The 20,618-nt window shown below is 37.0% G+C and overlaps 1 protein-coding gene across 1 annotated transcript in view; it reads left to right on the forward strand.

The window, feature by feature from the left end:
* The window catches only part of LOC113055215 (pleckstrin homology domain-containing family A member 6-like), a 40,842-nt gene that overhangs the window by 13,514 nt on the left and 6,710 nt on the right, over window positions 1-20,618 (forward strand). Inside the window, 19 exon segments of the mRNA XM_026221297.1 lie at window positions 8,274-8,473; window positions 9,440-9,877; window positions 10,439-10,937; window positions 11,398-11,484; window positions 11,840-11,893; window positions 13,396-13,476; window positions 14,218-14,286; window positions 14,393-14,473; window positions 14,657-14,806; window positions 14,920-15,015; window positions 15,464-15,575; window positions 16,178-16,314; window positions 17,927-17,987; window positions 17,990-18,108; window positions 18,995-19,061; window positions 19,259-19,362; window positions 19,590-19,766; window positions 20,140-20,289; window positions 20,400-20,533. Of these exon segments, the coding sequence (XP_026077082.1) occupies window positions 8,274-8,473; window positions 9,440-9,877; window positions 10,439-10,937; window positions 11,398-11,484; window positions 11,840-11,893; window positions 13,396-13,476; window positions 14,218-14,286; window positions 14,393-14,473; window positions 14,657-14,806; window positions 14,920-15,015; window positions 15,464-15,575; window positions 16,178-16,314; window positions 17,927-17,987; window positions 17,990-18,108; window positions 18,995-19,061; window positions 19,259-19,362; window positions 19,590-19,766; window positions 20,140-20,289; window positions 20,400-20,533 (2,816 nt within the window).

Raw genomic sequence — 20,618 nt, forward strand, 5'->3', positions numbered from 1 at the left:
AGTGGACTTTGCATCTTTGCATGCGTTCCCGAGTGTGTTTGCACACCATGTGCCAAAAGGACATAATGTCAGATTATATTTTCATCAGGACCCCAGGCAGCTGGGTTTGAGTACATAGACCTTTAGAGCAAGCATTCTGTACTGTACTGTGATTTCTGAGGAGATACGCCTATGAGAACGTTGTTGTGGTGAGTTATCATAATTTAGAAAATAAGATTAAGCTTGTTTGCGAGGCTTTATTAGATTAGACAGGGTGCATGCCGGGTAGCATCTGAGGACAAGTATTGAACTGGGTTTGTAATGATAACATACGACTGTAGGTGTGCTCGTTCCACTTGTGGAGACCGTTATGTGTTTGGTAACTGTGTTTATGTCTCTTTCCTCTGACTCTGTGGGGGCCCCAAGGGTTGGGCTGGAGATGCTCAAGAATCTGAGGTCGTGTCTCTGCAGGTCTTGTTAGTTTTCTAGTAAAACTGCTTTTTTTTTTTTAAATAGCACCTGGCTTTCAAACTGACCAATAGAAAAGAAGTATAATCTGAGGCGTTGATGACCTTTAACACTACTTTTAAAAACAGCAGGTGGTAGTTATTCAGAATTTACTCATTTGAATATTTGGTTATATATTTGGAATATTCAGGTGTACTCGTATACATTTTTGAGTTTAATATTTAATTTTTTAGATATGCTTTTTAATTATACTTATACTTTAAACATTATTTTTTACAATTATTAAAAATAAAAAAATATTTTGTTTGACTTATTTTATTAATATTACTCATATACACTACAGATCAAAAAGTTTAGGGTCAATATGATTTATTTAATGATTTTTAAGAGAAGTGGTTAGCAAGGCTGCATTTATTTGATCAAAATAAAATATTATTAAATAAGGTAACTTTTACAGTATATTTTAAAATAAAGAAACATTTTGTTATTATAAATGTTGAAAACAGTTTGCTTAATATTTTATGCAAACCATGAAAAAACTTTTTTCGTGATACATTTGTTTATTCATCACTGATGAATATAAAGTTTAAAAGAACAGCATTTATTAATTTATCACTTTTAATTAATTTAATGCATCCTTGCTAAAAGTATTAATTTATTTGACAAAAATGTACTAATCCGAAACCTTTGTATGATATAGTGTTTATTTCTAATATAATATTTGTATTTATTTATTTGTATTTCTGAATATTTTGTGTGTATGTACAGTGTTATTAAATATGATTCTAAATAAATATTTTTTTATTTAGATGTCATATACTTTCGCTTCTATTTGAATTAAATTGCATTATCATAGACAACTCCTGTCTAATATCGTGTAGCATGTGGCTTGTCCTTTGCACAATATTGTCGTTGTCCATTAACTAATATTGATTTTTCAAGAAAGTTGGGGGTTTATCATTTCAGTTATTTGACTTTAAGATCATATTTACTTTAAAGCATATATATAGTTCTCAAAGTTCTTTTCTCAAAGTATTTTTACATCTCACATTTACTTCTAATGTTCATCCCCTGTGGAAATGGCGGGTTTGGAGACACAGCTTCACTAAAACCCATGTCTGCCTGTCCACGTGTTTTTGAAAACATATCCAAAGCTATTCAGTCTCCTACAAAAGAGGGACTATTTTATACTCTAGAGATATATTTGCAGAACAAAGCAAACTATCAGTCATAAGTATCCAGTAGCTTCTTGCATCTGCACCCTGAGGCAAAAGCTGTGCAGTGTGTCTTTTCCAAATCACAGACCCTTGTGCTGCGGTTTCAGTATGAAGCCATGTCAACGCAGTTCAGTGTTCTTTTCTTGGCAGTCAAAATAAAAATCATGCCTCCATCATATATGTCACACTGTATTTCTAAAAATGCCTGTGTGCATGTTTTGACCTTATAACCTTCCTCGGTGTTAATAATTAACCAGGAAATGATGAGACACATATGTGTGAGGGAGAAAGGAAGGTGTGTTAATTCAGCCATTCTTCATTGAGCTCTGTGACAGAGAACGGTTACATGTCTCATGTTGCCTTCACAAAAGACCCTGAAACACTGATGCACTGCATCTTGCCCTGGGTCTTTTTATTCAGTCTCGTCTCCTGGAAGTGTTGCCAAATCTTTTACGAATTCCTTCTCCGGTGTGCAAGGATCAAAAGTGCCGTTTGTCATCTGGGCGCAGGATTTTCTTCAGTTTCTCTTTGTGGAGTCTCATACTTTCTGGTTCTGCATTGCTGTAGGCCTTATACCTGTCTCTGTGTGTGTGTGCATATTTAGATACACTTTGGGAACAACACAGAAGTCATAAGTAAACCTGACTAAATTTCCTTCTTTCCTTCCTCTCTTTTAAATGTAAGATTGGAATTAATCCAGTTCACGCCAAGAACTATATCTATAAATATATTCGTTTCCATACCATTGGACTAAAATGCTCTTTCAAATTTGGGTGGATTCTGAAGTTGGACATTCTGCTTTTTCGTTCATCACCTCACCTCATCAATGTTGTGCCTCTGTGGACTTTGCTGTTGTCATAGAATTAGAACAATGTTTTTTATTAATAATCGTCAGCTAGATTTATTTTGCGTCCTTGTTGTGTACAACCTTTTAGTCTGCAGTACTTCTAATTGGCTGTATATAAAAACAATAACTTTACAGTACTTTAGAGTATGGGTCACCATATTTGGCCATGTCACTTTAACTGATCCATCCATAATTTCAGCAATTTATTTAATTCAAGTATTTTTTTTTCTCTCAAAATGTTGTTGTTGTTGTTTTAAACTTTCCGCTTTGAAATGGCTTCTAACACCATTGTCTTTTTTTCCTATAACTAATTATTATTATTATTTTTATTTTAATCTACCAAAGTGAACTTGGTAACACACACACAATATAAGCTTTTATCTGCAGTAGTTCTCTAAAATACGTTGGGCTGTCAAACTATTAAAAACTGGAATTAGTTACATTTTTTGTAACTGTTGACAGACCAACTTATTTCAGATGGGAGTAAACATTTATATGTGTGTTTATGTGTTCTCTTTGGTTGTTTTTCTTTTACTCCTCTCTTGTTCCCAGTATAGAGCTGCTGCAATATTAATGAGTGCTGGTTGTGTAACTGCTGTGCGGTTGTAACTCTTTTAGCCTAAGATTCGTTTTTTCTTCAAGGGATGGTCGGCAGAAACATGAAAGATCAGGAAGTGAGTCTGTGACTCAGGCCATCAGACTTACAGCTGAGAAATCCTTTCCTGAGGGAAAAGTCTTCAGCAGCTGAACCTGCATGTGAGATGCACAGATACGGCCAGACAGCTTTCATATAGTTTGTAATCGATTCGTGATAGGCATATTTGTCTGTGGTAGAGTGGACCATGAAAACAAGTTTTCGCAGCCAATCTGAAGGAGCTGTTGATGTGGATTTGGATCAAACCTCCCGTTCTCACCTGTCTCTGCTGTTGCTGTTGTCTGTCCCAAGTTCACTTTGTTCTTCCCGGCAGCCTTGGGCTGGTTACCTTGTCCTACTGTGTGGGTCTGAGGTGTCTTTCTTATCAGACATGTCTGTTTGCTGTGTTTGAAGTACACATCAGAGTTTTCAGAACCGAGAGACACTATCCAGAGAGTGCGTGTGTGTTTGTGAATTACAGTGGGAGACCGAACACACACACACACACATGCACACACAAGAGCCGTCCATCCCTGTATGACTCCTATTCATTAAAGGTTGCTGCAATCATTCATTTTGCATCTGTCCCCCATATTTTTGCTGTTGTTTGAGCTCGTGCTGTTAACTGCTTTGTCAACATGTTGGAGAGCATCAGATTACAGCTGTGGCTGTAACCTTCCTATGTTGCATGAGGATTTTTTTTTTTTTTGTGCATCTGTTTGCCTTCCCCCAGCTGTGTTGCAGGTTGGACAGCGGGGATAGGAGATTTTTGATTTATATAATAATAATAATACTCAAAAACAATCTTTATTATTATATATAGACTTTTTATAGACTTTCAAGTACTTGTCAAGTTAATATAAGAAAGAAAGTCAGTCAAAGGGATGTGTCTAAAATATTTAAATAAAAAATTATTTTAAATAATGTGCGTTGCTTTTTAAGTACTTCTAAATAAATGTATAATAATAATAATTACATTTAAAAGCAGATGCTTTTATCCAAAGTGACTTACCTATGATGTGTTCCCAGGGAATCAAACCCCCAACCTTGCGCTTGAATGCTCTACCAATTGAGCCACAGGAACACAATAATAATAAGCTATAATAGTATGATATATATATATAATATTTATAATAATAAATATTATATATATAAAACGTATTTAAAAAAACTAATAAATCATGCATCTAGCCTTTCCATTCAATTTGCATTCTTTTAAATATAATAGTTATGGATATGTAGTTCTTTGGTATTTTTGGTACATTTTTGGTATTTTGAAAGCCCCATTTGGTGTCATGCTTTTCTGAAAGCTTTTTTATCTACACAAGCACATCTCACATCCCTGAACTCCAGGATCAGCAAACATTTAAGCTCTGCATGACTGAGAGTATACAACTACCTGTCAGAGGCTCAGAAATAGAAAGAGAAGGCATTTCCATATCTGCTGAGGCTTGACTGTCTGCTTCCTCCACTATCTGGCACTCCAAAAAAAAGCAAAGGCAGTTTTAACATTGAGCTGCTCTGGGCATTGGTACCTGCTGTCCAACATAACATGTCCCGCCATGTCTCATGCTCATCGACTACTGAGTGTAGACAGGTGAGCTTTTCCTCCCAGATAGTTCTCAAGATGTGACAGTTTTGTTTAAATTTGAGGATTGTATGGGAAATAATACAGATATGATTCACTAATACTTTGCTAAGAAGTACAATTTGCGTAACCTTGCCTAACAGTTATAAGAGACCACAACAAAATTGGTTTCTTTCAAGAAAAAAAAAAAAAAAAAAGATTCTCCCTAAAACTGTTGTTTTGTTTGGTTTTGGATTTCAGAGGCCATTGAGGGAAAAAAAAATGGTAAACAAATCCCATCAGAAAATCCCATCTAAACTGTAGCAACATACTTTATTTTTTATTTTTTTGTAAAAAAAGCCAAGTTGAACGGCTCGGCTCGGCTCGGCCTTAGATCAAAGCAAAGACGGGAAAGTATGTCAGCTGATACTATACTGAAAGGAAATAGCCTACAGTGAGTTTCATTGTGACCTGTTGAAATATATGATCAAACATTAACAATAAATTAGCAATCTTGGACATTCGATTAAGTCTACAGTTTAAACATGGTGCTTTTCCACCACTATGTAATAGATCTGTGTAGATAATGTGTCCTGGGCCGCACCTCTGTGCCAGTGCCATAGGAGACGGAGAGCTCTTGGCACAGATAGAGACAGCAAAACACAATGAGACTATGTAGCTTGACCTTCCTTTATGTGCATTAAAAAGGTGAAATGATTGTCAGTTTTATCAGATCATCTGCTAGTCTGGTGTGTTACCATCACTTGCATCACCAAACGCACAAAAAGAGGGCGTCATTATAATAACACAGAACGAGATTCTAATACATGCTTTCCGATTTTCACAAGCACAGGCTTATATCCCCAGGCTAGTTACAATAAAAGTGATGTTGAGTGGCTTCTGTCTATGATCTTACCAAGCATGTGGTTTTACTGAGGACGATATTGATCTCTCACGTTCCTGAGAGAACTATGCATGTTATTTCTCTTCACACACCCCGATGATGACAGACATTTTCTATTAGGTCATAATTAAGGTTTAACTAAATAAAGTCCTGCACTGACATACTATGTGACAGGAAGTCAGCTCTTCTTTCTGATTTGAAAAGAAGGAAAGAAGGCACCTGTGCTTGTTTGGATAGAAGGGTATCTGGTAGTTAAGAGGAATTCTGTAAAGATAGATCAGGCTGACATGTGACGCCACATCTTCTGTAAACCACAAATATTTCTCTAGGATACACTTGGACTCGACTCAGGTGGTTATTACAAGCCACCTTTGAGGAAGTGATTTACAAGCATTGAAGCATCACTAAAAACCTGTTCAACATGGTTCATTTGTCATGCGTCTTCACAAAGCAGTATACTGTAAGATACCTTTTGCACACTTACCTCCTCCTACAGTTTATTTCCAAAAATAAAGTAGTGCTGTAAGGTTGGAAACACTTTAAAGAAGGTTTTAATGAAGACCGGCTATATTAAAGTTAAGCAAACATTGCCAAGCAAGTGCCAGCTCTGAGTCGCATAGTAATAATCTTTCACAAGAACAACGGCTTCTCTGTAAAATCAAACGCAAACAGTTAGCACAGAATTTGCCAAGCCCTGCAATGAATCAATTGTGCAGGAGTGTTTGACGGTTTCCTCTGGGAGAGGTTCATTCAAAGGAAACAAGGCATTCTTTTGGCAGGTACAAAGGGGATACAAAAGACTTGCAAAAGCATGGCTAGATTTTTGTATCAGATTTCTGTAAGTTTGTTGATCCACCACTGCAATGCAAACTTTTGTTTTGACAGTCTACTTCCATTGAGAAACAGAAATTTAAGCATGTAAACAAATAGGAAATAAATGGTTTGATTAGTCTAGGTTTGTTATTCTCGTTAATTGAAGTTATTTTGATGGATGAATGGATGGTATAATGAAACGCTAAGGGATTTTCTCCTTACTAGACATTTCACAAATGAGCATTTTTATCTATACTGTACTATAACTTTGTGTGTTTGTAAAACAAACCCTGTTCATCAGGTTTTGTCTATTCAGAAATACAGTTTGTTCCTTAATGGTTTGTAGTGTCAGTTAGCTAACTGTCCTGTGGAGCAGTTAACTATTAGATTGTATGAAACAGCACACCTTCAGATGACTAAGTGCAGGTTGTTGTTTTATGCGACACTAATTGATAATGTTTGGCATTAGTAGAGAAGCTTAGTTTTATGGTCAGATTATTGTAGCTTCCAGTGATTGTCTGGTTTCTCAGTGGTCACACACCCTTTTCATGCAGAACCTGCTGTGTGTTAAACTGTCACGTCTTTTATTGAAATCTGAGGTGTAATGGGCTTTCTGCATCATGACCTAAGATGCCACCTGAAAGTATGAAAAAAGGCCCCAGTTATTTAAACATTTCCTTTTATTTTAATGGTTTGGAGAAAACTGGTCTCTCAGGTAAAAGCTGGAATTGTATATTATATTTTATTATATTTATTGTCCCTAAATACCAAAGGTTAGTTTTAGACATTAGCCATAAATTATGCTTGTAGATTCTGAGGTTTGTTTATTTCATTTTGACATACTTTTAGCTGTGCATTTGTTGAACACTTTTCTTCTGTTTGCTACTGAATGAATTGTCCACAGTCAACTCTAAATCGTTCTGTATTGCCCCCATGTGGTAAAGTTCTGAACTGCAGGGTTTTGTATAAGCACGCGTGTGTGTAATCTATTGTGTTGCTTATTTAAATGTAACACATTAACACAAAGGTTTTACATTGTCAGGTGTGTGTGTGTGCTCCATAAAACTAATGTTTTGTATCTGTAACAACACAACAAAACCACATTTTTTACTAACTGCCATTTCTTTCAGGATATTAATACACATTATGATCACTCCATTATGATAAACCTGCCCACATCTAACCTGCTCTTAAAGTTAATATTTGATCTAGTCATCCTTATGTAGTTTTTTCTCCTCTGTTCCCAATCCCCCCATCTTTGCGGACCCCTGAGTGAGTTTCCTCCAATATTTGGATGAGCCACATTTAGTAGGTATTTCAGAGCACCTCTTTTTGCTCCAGTAACTGCATGGCAAGAATCAAGATCAGACTCACCTGCTTACATTCCTAACATGAGCTGACAGTAATAATTATGTTGACAACAGTAAATAAGTATCTTCAACCCTCTACATGTCATAGTCTAAAATGAATGTCAGTTGTTTATAGACAATAATTAAACTGGATTAAATTACTTTTTGAAAGTCTTCAATCGCATGTCAGCTAATGCTGAACTTTTAATCACTTTAATTGTCTGATCTGCATGTACAAAGCACACTTTTCTCCAGTGTTGTGCTGCATATTAAATATCGACACATTTAGATTCATGACTTTACATGAGAAATGTGGTCACTGCATGACCGATTTTTTTTGTTTGCATGCACTGCATTTTGCATGAGTTCTGTTGGATCTGTTTTGCATGCTCTGTTGTCCCTGTGGCATTTGGTTTGCAGTTGTTTTCTTGCACACTGGGAGTGGCTATATGACAGTACAGTAATATTCTCTTATTCTCTCTTTTTCTTTTGCAGGTGTGGTGTGAAACCAGCGAAGAGGAGCAGAAGGAGGAAGAGGAAAGTGAGGATTTAAAGGCTAGTATTGCGTTCTGTTTGCAGGTTGAGCACACAGGAATTCGTACATACTTCTTCAGTGCAGACAGTCAGAAAGAGCAAGAGGAGTGGATCCAAGCCATGACTGAGGCTGCCAGGGTCCACATCTCGGCCACATCCAGGTACACACACACACACACACACATACAGAGGCGGAAAGTAGTTAACTATTTTTCCTTTACTCAAGTACATTTAAAATTGTATATTATATTTAATAATTAAAAACAATATAAATGTAGCACTTTCTTGTACTCAAGCAAATCGCTTAATTACTTTTACTTGAGCAAAAGTACGAAAGTAATAGATTTGTTAATTAAATTAAGAATTCAATGATATTTAATATGAAATGTAGTGGAGTAAAAAGTACAATATTATGCTTTTGAATGTTGTGAAGTAAAGTTTTGGCCTTTTCAAAAGTGAAGAAATTGTTTTAAAAAAGTAACTAAAAAGGAATTAATCATTGTAAGCAACCAGTAACATGCTGTGTAGGAATCTTATTTTTCTTAAATAAAAACCAGGCAATGCTAATTTTAAATGTACTACAAAGTGAATATGGCATAAATAATATAACCACATAGTGGCCACATACTTGCCTTCTCAAGTGCATCCATGTGTGTTTTCTGTGCGTCTGCACTCAGGCACCATGTTTTCAGCACTGTCAAAATAAAAGTGCCGTTTGCAACACTTGTCGGTCAAACAATAAGACGTATTCTCCACTGACAAGAGCTAAAAAAATAAATAAATATAGTGCTTTTGCGAATCTTTATTCAGTACAAATAATAGTTTTTTTTAAATAGAGTTCAAATAGTAGTTATTCAAGATTTCCCCTTTTTTCATAGTTGAATGTTATACGGTTTTGGATGTCTTAATGTCTTAAAAGACACAGATACATGCAGAGCAACAACAGAAATAGCACAGATGGAGCAATAGAGTATGTTGTTAATGCTGCTAGCCTGGTACTCTGGAACATCCAGTCATGTGCACTCCTTTTAAAACAACATTTCACTGAGCAGATCAAAGGTATCACTCTGTTGATGAAAGGGTTTTAAAACAGATGTTTTGTCTTTCTCCTTCCTGCTGTTCTGCAGAAATCAATCTGAGCATGTCCATGCAGCAGAACAAAACGACGTAGTAGCCAAACGTCTCGAGCCAAACTCTCATGCAGAGAACGGCCAGAGGATAGATGTTCACGAGCTTAACGGCGTAGAAACCAGAGACGCCATGCCCAGCACCCCAGTGACCCCAGCTACCTCTTATATAGAGGGCAAGATAGGGGAGAAAGGAGGCCTGGCACCCCATCACCCCAACGGCTGGGGTACCTATGGTCCTCCCAACGGTTCAAGATACCAGTCCCAAGACAACGTGAGGGACATGCGGGAGCCGCATGAGGAGAATGTTGTGATGCGGAGGGGCTTTGTGCCTAGGACGGCACCGGAGAGACTCGCCCAGAGGAAGAGCTCCATGACGCAGCTGCAGCAGTGGGTCAACCAGCGGCGGACCACAGTGACTCAGGACGACGGCCGCAGGTGAGGTCCAGACTGCCTTCCAAACCTTAGCATTTTCTTCCCAGCAGGGTTTTTAGAGTTTATATATATATATATATATATAAGTTTAGTAAGTTTAGTTTTATATATACGTTTAGTAAGTTTAGTTTTAATATGTGTTAAACTATTTTTTTGACAGTGTTGAACCAAACTAAATAGAACAGGTACATTAAACTGATTATCGTTTAATTTCTCTGCGGTCTAGTTTTATTGCTGTGTCAAAGAATCCTAAATTAAAAATGCATCATGGTTTTCACAAAAATAATCAGCCGCACAACTGAAGACTGGAATAATGGCTGCTGAAAATGAAGTGTTGTCTTCACTGAAACAAATTATGTTTTAAAATATATTCAAATAGAAAAACTGTTATTTTGAACTGTAATAATTTTTCACAGTATTACTGTATTTGCTATATTTTCATCAAATAAATGCAGCCTTGTCACCAATAAGAGACTTCTTAAACCCCATACTTTTGAATGGTAGTGTATTTTTATTTACATTTTAATTCAGTTTTCTTTGAATGATAATTACACCTCTTCTTAGTCCATCCAGGTACTACACAGTAAACCGCGCTATGTCACCAGACTGTTACGGTGTGTACAGCGGCCCTCCGTATGTGGATGACTATCCCCTCTACCCACCGGGTGTGCGGCCTGAGAGCATCTGCTCCATGTCTGCTGCTTACAACCGACCACCTCCTCACTGGACCATGGAAGAGAGGAAGCGGTCATTGCGAGATGGACCCTTATATGGTCAACCCCGAGACCCGCAGTGGATGATGGGACCCCACGGTCCTGCCTATTACCCCCAGTTAGACTCAGCACAGAACTCTATGAGAGGGCTTTCCATACAGCCACGCTCACGGTCAGTCCCTCGTTCACCCTCCTCTTCATCAGGAGGACACTATTCTCCACACAGCTTCGCCTCACCTGCCCGATCGCCCAGCGCCAGGTTTGATCGGGGACCCGGAAGAATCAGTGAGGAAGGTATATATGCTGACCCCTCAGTGTACGGGCTCCGCAGGTCACTGAGCTCACCCAAGGTAAAGCACCTGTCAAGCAACTTAGTATCATAACCAATTATCTTGTGACAATTACAATTTATTCTGGCCAAGAACTCCAAAATATATTATACACTGAAAATTTATAATATATAAATTACCATAATTAATTCTTGTTTTAATATTATTTCCCTGAAGATAGTCACTCCTGTATTAAATAATCAAATATATGTGATGATTTCTATTATATTATGTTATGTTATGTTATGTTATGTTATGTTATATTATATTATATTATATTATATTATATTATATTATATTATATTATATTATATTACCCAACACCAAAATATTACAGAAGGACTTGCCTTTTCTTGTCTAACACTACTGTTTATTATTAAAACATATAATATAATATACAGTAGCATTATAGCATATATTCAAGCAGATCTTGCCTTTTTTTGTTTCTTACTTTAATTTATCATTATTATTCTTGTTTTAGTATGATTTCACTGGAGATCGTCGCTCCTACAGTCAAGGAATGTACCACTACAACTACCCAGCATCCCCTTCGGTCCATAGAAAAATGGTAAGTCAACACTTTTAAGCATTTGTGAATGTGTTCAGCATGGTACACTCCATTTACAGCCTTGTCAATTTAGAACCAGAAACCATGTGATCATGTGACTGATCATTGGTATGTGCAGCAGATCAAGTGCACTAGCTTTGCTAATTAATGATTGATGAGGGCATGTAATTGTCTGGTCTTATGAGTATGAGTGTGCTGCACCACGCGTCGCTGTGATTAGCAATGCCGTTATAAGCATGTGTCTGTCCTTACCTGTGTCTCAATTTCCATTTCTCCGTCCAATGCTTTTGCGTGCTGTATGCTGCTGCTGGGTTTAACACACTGGGCTTTGCTGCTGCTTCACTGCACACATCAGGAGGACATTTTAGACGTGCAGCTTCAGAGGAACCTGGAGTACCTTGATCAGCAGGTAGGAGGCTCGATCCAACAACCACAACTGAGATTCAATGCTGACAACACGTTAGCTCTGTTCCGAAACCTAGTGAGCTGCTCAACTAAGCAGCATTTCAAGCATGAAAAGAATATGTTCCGGTGGCTCTAATGGGAAAGGATTGCGTTAGCAGTGCAAGGTTGTGGGTTTGATTCCCAGGGAACATGTTAGGTAAAAAATGTTAGCCTGAATGCACTATAAGTTGCTTTGGATAAAAGCGTCTGTTAAATAATTTAATATATTTATATTAATAATAAAAAGGATGCTTCTTTAGAAAGCAGCTGCATATAGACATACAGAGGCAACTTAATAAGTTTTCAAAGTGAGCTTTTGGTTGTTGGCTTCACATTAAAGGATGATAAAGAACAAACTGACCGTTGTTTAGTTGTCCACCTCAAGACATTATCAACCATTAAGTAGTCACAGTCCTCTCAAACATTTTTCTGAAGCTCCACCTCCTGCTCTCACTTCTCTCCTGTCTCCTCTCTGTGTCAGTTCTCACATTGATTTGAAAGCGTTTTCTAATTTTATAACAGCTGCATGTTAACAGCAGCGGCTTCTATATACGGAAGGCTTCTTTGTAATTGTCACATGGGGAAGTTGTCACGAGGGTTATATCTCAAGAACTGTTAGGTTCTGAGTCAAGAGTCACAAATATGTGATTATTCTAGCAGTGTTTTTTTCTTATGTTGGTTTTGAAAAATCTTGATTAAAAAAACTGTTTTAAATCGTTATTTTGATGTCAGTTCTGGACATGATTTTTTTAAAAATATCAGATTGAGAAATTTTTACCCAACATTTTTATTGGGGCAAATTGTCATGTTTAACAGTTTGTAAAATGTACATTTACAATAATTAATTTACAGTTTATTTTGCTGTTTTGTGAATTGTTTATTGTTTAATTTATTTTACTGATTATATTTTGTTGATATGCCTATTATATTGTTTATTAAACCGGAGACATTAACTTCCTTTGCTTCAAAGAACCTGAGAAAAGTGAATCACAGCTTAACAAAAATATTAAACAACAATTGTTTAAAACATTGATTGTTAGAAAGGCTTCATTGTTAAAATCATTTCTGATGGATCATATGCCTGAAGACTGGAGTAATGGCTACTGAAAATTCAGAAAAATAGAAAATGATTTTACATTTTAATAATATTTCACAATAGTATTATTTTTACTGTATATTTACTTTATAATTTTTCATCAAATGATTGCAACCTTGGTAAGTATAAGATACTTCTTTTAGAAACATGACTGAACCACACTTTAATAGTAGTGTAATGACATTCAAAAATAAACCTACCATAAGAAAAATTCACTAGAGTTAAAAATAGTGTGACAACTTGCCCCGGTCTCTTCTACAGTATGTCCTCTGTCTGCTGTGGACATTGTAATATAAGCTGGGTTCCATCAAAGTCAGCCGTATTCAGAGTCAGGCGTATAGCCAGGTGAATGAAATTGTGTTCTGCCCTAGATGACAGATGGTGATCACCTAATCGGCATGGTAACCAGAATGGTTGAGCGTTCCTCTCCTCGAGCAAAACTATTTTCACAAGTAAGAGAGTCGAGACTCGTCCAGAGAGGCAGGCTATTCCTGCACTACTGAAGCTCAGTTCAGCCTCTTTCTGGAAAAGTTAGGCTCACACGAGGCTGTTCTGAGGCTGTGACGGAGCCTGCCTCTCTCTCTGTGCATCCCGGTCGATGTGGCATGTTGGCTGTTTTAATAGTGCTTTAGGTTTAAGTGAACAGAGATTTAGTTTTAGAGCCTTAACTTTTAAGTTCAGCTATGAGAGCCACAAGTTTTTTTGCTTTAATTTATAATATCTGAATCCCGCCATTTCCAGTGCTTGTTTGCCCAAAATCACATCCTCCATTGATTGGTCATTGTGTATTGCTATTGTCCTTTGTGTACAGTATTTGCCTCATCCACTCATACCATCAAGCAAGAAAGCCATTTTCAGTGGATTGCCTTCACACGGTGGGGCTAATCATTGACACAGCATTTGGGATGGTTTTTTGTTGCTGAATAATGCAAACAGCACATTGCAGTGGCTATTTATTTTATAAGTTTTGCAATTTATTTATTTAGAAAGGTTTTGGTCTTTAATTTTTTATTAATAAATAAAAACAATTTCATTCGTTTTTTTTTTTATTAGTGTTGTTTTATTGATTGTTTTTTTTCATTAGTATTTTAAATCTTATTTACTCCTTATTTATTCAAAAACTGCTGGTCTTTTCAAATGAGAAGACAAATTTTCACTATAATTTCCATTTTACTTATTCTCTCTTGTTATAGGTGCCTCCATTCCATGATGTGTACAGTGACCTTCATCCCGCACTGAAGCGCAATGAGATTGAGACCAGTGTACGTCACGTTGTCTGATCAAAGACGTGCATAGATGTACAGCTTTGCAAATCATTGTCATTCAATTAAACAGACCCATGAACTCATTCATTTTGTCTCTGTACAGAAACTTCTGCACGGCTTGTGTGAGCAGAATCGACTTGTGAGAGAGCAGGAGGCTGTAGTGCATCGCTTGCGAATGGAAAAGGTACATTTGTAGCTTTTAGGAGTTCTCTAAAAAACTGTTATGAAATACTATTATAATATATTTTAATATAATATTTAAACAAATATTAAAGCATTAATTTAATATTACATTCTCAATATAAACCACCCAATTATGCCTAAAACTACTGTCCTTACATACTTGACTGCTTTCTGCAATTTCCAGGACAGCCTAGAGGGGGTGCTGGTGGCCACGCATCAGGAGATGGAGCTGTACAGGAACCAGCCGCTGGCCATGGAGAAACTTCAGCTGAAGAAGGAGAGTCTACAAAACAAGCTGATTAACATCAGAGGAGAGCTGTCTCAGGCCTCCAGTGTAGGAAACCAGACAAATTTGACACTTTTATGAAAACACATTAGCACATAACAGAAGCTCATGTTTTTGATTAAATACATGTTGCTGTTTCTTTTGTTACTTGTACTTCCCAGGCCCTGACCAGCACCTGTATGGAGTTTGAGGCACTAGAGGATGAAGTAAACAGCATCCACGGGGACTTATGGGAGCACCTGAATGCTGGAGGGCAGGTATGTTGGATACTGGCTCCAAATTTATCATCATCATGATTAGTTACCAGGAAACATTGAACTGTTGCACTACAAGCCATTTGCCATCTTTCCATTAAGGCAAATCATGAGCAAATGCAATTATCATGCGAATGGCCTCCACTGCATGGTCATTTTCACATGATTGATATGGTGTAATGGGGCATTATTGTAGCAAAATAGGTGACCTTGATGGTAAAGAATTCATTTGAATATTAAATTAAGATCTGTTTAATGCAACAAGAACTGCTCAAATTCCTTTGAATGGAAATTAAAGATGCAATCAGTAATTGAATGGCACGTGATTCTCTCGTGAATTATTGATAAGAAGGAATATGCATTATTTTAATGATCCTGACAGTGCTTTAATAATGCACGTATCTTTCTGTTTCAATGATTGAGTTGTCTAACAGATTCTCTCTCCTCCCAGAGTGAGCTGGTACACAGGCACATTCATAAGGAGTTCTGGAGGGTTCAGGATGTTTTGGAGGGGCTGCACAAGAACAACCCGTCTCGCGGCACGGATACGGCCAAGCACAGAGGTCAGATGATCTCCATGCTGCACGGCATCACACATAATCTGCAGAGCAGAAGAATAACTGATTTCTGACCAATTTCTGGCTATTAATTATAGTCAGAATAAAATGAAAATTCACCTTATTATTGATCTCATTGTGAATGGTTCATCCATGTTTAATTAGTAAAATTGGTTTGTAATGTCATAACTGGTTCGTCTGCTGAAACAGCATACTACTTTTATTACTTATGCTTCTGTTAACTTATTTTTTTATTCATGTGGTCTACATAAACCCTGTCCCTTACTTAGTCAACTGCAAGCTCACATTCAGATTCACTGTACGTCACAAAACAGATTAAAAGATCTGTCGCTACTTCTGTTCTGTATTTCCTTTATAAAGCTGCAGATTTCTTATATAACATGAATGTTGTGAGACCATTGTGTGCCTGCTGTTGCAGTTATGCTCATGCAGTGTGTACAGTGTGAAACAGGAAACAGACAGCAGTGTCATTTGTTTTATGATTTGATCATTTGTTATTGGAATACAACTGCAGCAAAGTAGAGTTTATTACAGGAAAGAATATTAGGTTACTTTTGACGTTGTGCTCTGTTATCTGTCTTCTGTAGCCAGTGGAGCATCCGGCTCCTTCAGCACAAACAGTCCTGCAAGCCCCTTGAGTTCAGTGAGTCTGACGAGTCCTCTCAGCCCCTTCTCTCCCGTCCCTGGCTCTCAGGTCTCTCCAACTAAACAGCTGGCCACAGAGGTATTTCACACAGCATTATTCTTCAAGACTGTCTTATTTATTACAGTGTAAAGAATACATTGCAGTAGCATATACTGTATGCTGTAGAACCAGTCTTAGCATAGGACTTGCTATTTTTTATTTTTTTTATCCAAGACATCCTGAATTGTTCCTGACTCAAAATAATTTATATTTGCTGTACTATGCTCATTTAAAGAAACCTCTAACCATAATCTACTGCCATGAAGTTGTGGTGATAATTTAAAAAGGCTTTTACTTTTAAAAGATTCCAAAGGTTGTGTTATAGTAGTAAATATCCTATTCATTTTGAACGATAACTTTAACAATAACTTTTAACCACAGAGCTACTGTGAGCTAGAAGGATGTTAATTGATGGTATATGCTTTTGTCATCAGCCTGCATTAATTTTAGTTTCTTTTTTAAATAATCATATTTAACAGTGCAATTCCTGGTGAAATAGTATTGCCCATATTTCTGCTAAGAAACTGTCACCAATTAGGGAATTTCAACAAATAAATGAACCTTTAAGCACCCACTAACTCCCATGAATCACTGCAAATTGTATAATAATGGGAATTATTATATTTACATTACATAAATAAATTTATATATATATATATATATATATATATATATATATATATATATATATATATATATATAATTTTCAGTTTGATTATATGCTTCACAGTACTTCATGGGACTTTAGTTCTATCTTGTACCTTTGTCTTTTCGTCTGATTTTCAAATAGTTTCCCCTTCAAATCAAAGTTTGTGATCTTTTGATTCACTTTGTATTTGTTTGGTTGGTTGGCTTATAAATCCCGAACAAACACTTTTCCCTATGGGCAAAATGAATTAGAAAAATAATATTCACTGAAAAAGTAGATGGGCACTATTGAACTATTTTGTCTTTTTAGCTTAAGAGGAAGCAATTTTAATCAGTTGAATAATTCTACATGGAATGATGATCAAGTGACCTGAAATGGGATTCAAAGATTATTTCTGTGTTTAATACCTGTTTTCTGGCTATATGATTCTGTTTTTTGTTGTTACTTAGCTGTAGTCACTCTTAAACACTTGGTTGAGTGTGTTTGCTAGTATTCATAGGTGACCCACTCCCACAGTGATACACTACCAAAATATCCCCAGAGTTTTACGCCGTTTTGGCACATGCTGTTTATTCAGAAGAATCAGCCCCTGACTGAACTGCACATTTTCAGACTTCAAATTGTACATCAAAGTAGAATTCCCATGTTAAAGCGGATGGCCTAAGCCTTTTATCGGAGTTCACAGTTGCCTTTGCTAGCAGAGATTTGTTAAAATCACAAAGTTCACATGTGGGTCATGTGCTGGGTCATGTGCAGGTCATTGTTTATTAGTGGTTGTGGTGAGGGATCCATGCCTCTATGCTTCCCATGATTCTCTCCACCCTCCACCTGGCTTAGTCGCTCCTGATGCACAGCTCACTCTCCACCCTCTCCATCCCTTCTTTTCTATCCTCCTCCCTGCCTATCTTTCTTTCCCTTCTGCTTAATTTCTGTTCTATCCATATCTTTTACTCTCTCTTCCCAACTTCCTGTTTTTTTTTTTTTCTTGCCTTCCTACCACAGGAGGTTGGTCCTCCGAGACCTCCACTTCCTAAGTCTTACCAGCCCCTGGAGTCCTCCCAGTCCCCCCCCCCTCTGTCCCACTCCTGCCCTTAGAAAGCAATGCCTGGCTGCGCAGCATGGGCCCCCATTCAGGCATCCACCAGGAAGGCTACAAGGACAATGAAGATTTCCACAACAGAAAGGTACCTCAAAGAGGCGGCCGCGCTACGAGAATGAGGACTGTGTCCATTTTCACACCATGATCATCACTACAATGTCAACAACATCTTCCTTTCCCCTTCACCAATTAACTTCATTATTTCCCCTTTCTTTTCTTTTCACTACTTCACTTCATAAAATATCTGTTTGCATTCACATATTTACAGTTTTGTCACGTATTACTTTATCTCAAACCAAAAGGCATCACAATATAACATCTGTTGTAAGATATAGCAAATATTGGAATAAATAAATCAGAGTAGCTTGTCTTCCAACAGCTCCCATTTTTTTCTCTTTGTTTGTGTGTGGTAGACAGATCAAGTTACTTCATATACACACACTTGTGTAGTTGCACCATTTTTGTCCTTAGTACCGGTTTTATTTGTGCTTGCTTGTTTCTGTGCTAGTGTTGCATTTATTCAAGGTTGTGATAGTACTGTGATGTGTAAAATGCTTCCATGGCTTTTACTTTTAGCAATATTTGCCTCAAGAACCTAATGCATTTACAGGCTGCTATTCATCACAATGTTGAACAAACTGTAGAAGCCTCCACTGTGCCCCATGCCAACATTTTTTTTTTTTTTTTTTTGAGCATGCTAATATGAATTGGTGTGTTTTTTGTTTGTTTTTTTTGGAGGGGGGTTCCTTAAAAAATGTAGGTATGTTTTTTTTTTTTTTTTTTTTTTTTTTTTTTTTGAAACCAGTCTGAAAAGAATTTGATTAAGAATCAAAAATAGATTCATATAGTTTTTTTTTATTTTTATCCTGTCAGGATGGGATTGCTGGTTTCAATTATTATTTAATTAGCAATTCTGTATGTTACTTTAGGATATTTTTACTTGGGTTGACATTTGCTATGTTTTGTTCCAGCAGAACTACAGCTCACAGGGACAAAAGATCAGCGACTTTGATACAGAACAATCCAACCAGAATAGAGGTAGGAAGAAAAAGAGGCTGACATTTTTCATGATATTTCCTGAGCATATGAAATTAATTATATTTCACTTTAAGATAATTTATATTTAAACCACGGTTATAGTATGAACAAGTGAAAAACTCACAAACACTATTTTATTGCCTCACAATGGCGCCTGTCTAAAAAAATGTAGTTTGTAATTGACTTTTTCTTTGCAGTCGGAATTATTCCACCCAGGACCAAGTCGCCTTCAGAAGACAAGAACAATTCTGATGGTGTCCAACGGAGAAATGGGAAGGTGTCCAATGGTCACATTTCCAGAGTAAGTTAATTCTGTGCTAGTAAACTCTTCATGTTTTCAATAATAGCTTCACATTTTATGAGGAAATATGAGGAACTATAAAATATAGCCAGTACCATTAGTTTAATCAACATAAATAAGTTACAGATCCAATTTGTGGGTTCTGATTCGGTATGTATTGGACTAGGTGGCATTATAGGTAGTCTTTTATAAATGCGTTGTCTAATGGTGTTGGATGTGTGTCCCAGGAGAGGCCAAAGAGTGCAGTGTTCCCCGCAGAGGTGAAGTCTAAAATGAGTGTGGAGGAACAGAACGAGAGGATACGAAGAAACCAGAGCAACTCCGTCAGAGACAAGAGGCGCAGCCTCAACATCTCCAGCAACCAGAACACTGATGGCTACAAATCTTCTGCTAGCTACAGAGTGGTTAGTGTCATATTCTAAAGCATTTTTTTCTCCGTACTGAAGAAGTAACACATTATTGCAGGTTTAGCTGTTTATTAATGCACTTATTATTACTTTATATATTAATAGCTCATGTTTTTGAGACACTACTGGGAAAATCTTAGTGAACTTGGAATTTACTTGAAATAAATTTACTTAAAATGCAGCCAGCCTGCAAAATATACTATTGATATATTCTAAATATAACTATATCAGGTGCCATAAAGTATATGCTTAAAACAAGAAAAAATGCTGTAAGACAAATAAAAGATATTCTATGAAACCATTTTACAGTGTATTTTTGCAGTTTATGTCACGCTAAGCATTGATCCAGTTGTCCTTCCTGATTATCCAGGTGCGGAGGAGAGTGACGGCTGATGAGGTGGTTATTCAGGATCTCGAGGCGGCTGTTAGGGGAGAAGGTTTGGAGTCACCCAGGGAAGAAATTGCTCGTCTGCGACGACAGGTGGAACCTGAACATTATGACCTGGATCTCAACAAAGAGGTTAGAAATCTCATAGCAGCACTGCATCTTGCACCACGAACATTGTCCAGTTTTTTAATAACATTTGATATGAAGATTAGGCAAGGACATTTGTTTCATTGTTTCTCTAGTTGTCCATGCCGGACAAAGTCTTGATCCCCGAGCGATACTTGGAAAATGAGCCCAGTACACCACTCAGCCCAGAAGAGCTGCGGGAAAAACAGAAGAAAGTTGAAAGAATCAAGACACTGATTGCCAAATCTAAGTATGATGAACATCATGTCCTCATCCACTACACACTGAGTAACCTTTATTTTGTTTTGTCCATCCAAACCCATTTGCTGTTATGC

Source organism: Carassius auratus, chromosome 36, assembly GCF_003368295.1.
Source record: "Carassius auratus strain Wakin chromosome 36, ASM336829v1, whole genome shotgun sequence".
Taxonomy (NCBI): Eukaryota; Metazoa; Chordata; class Actinopteri; order Cypriniformes; family Cyprinidae; genus Carassius; species Carassius auratus.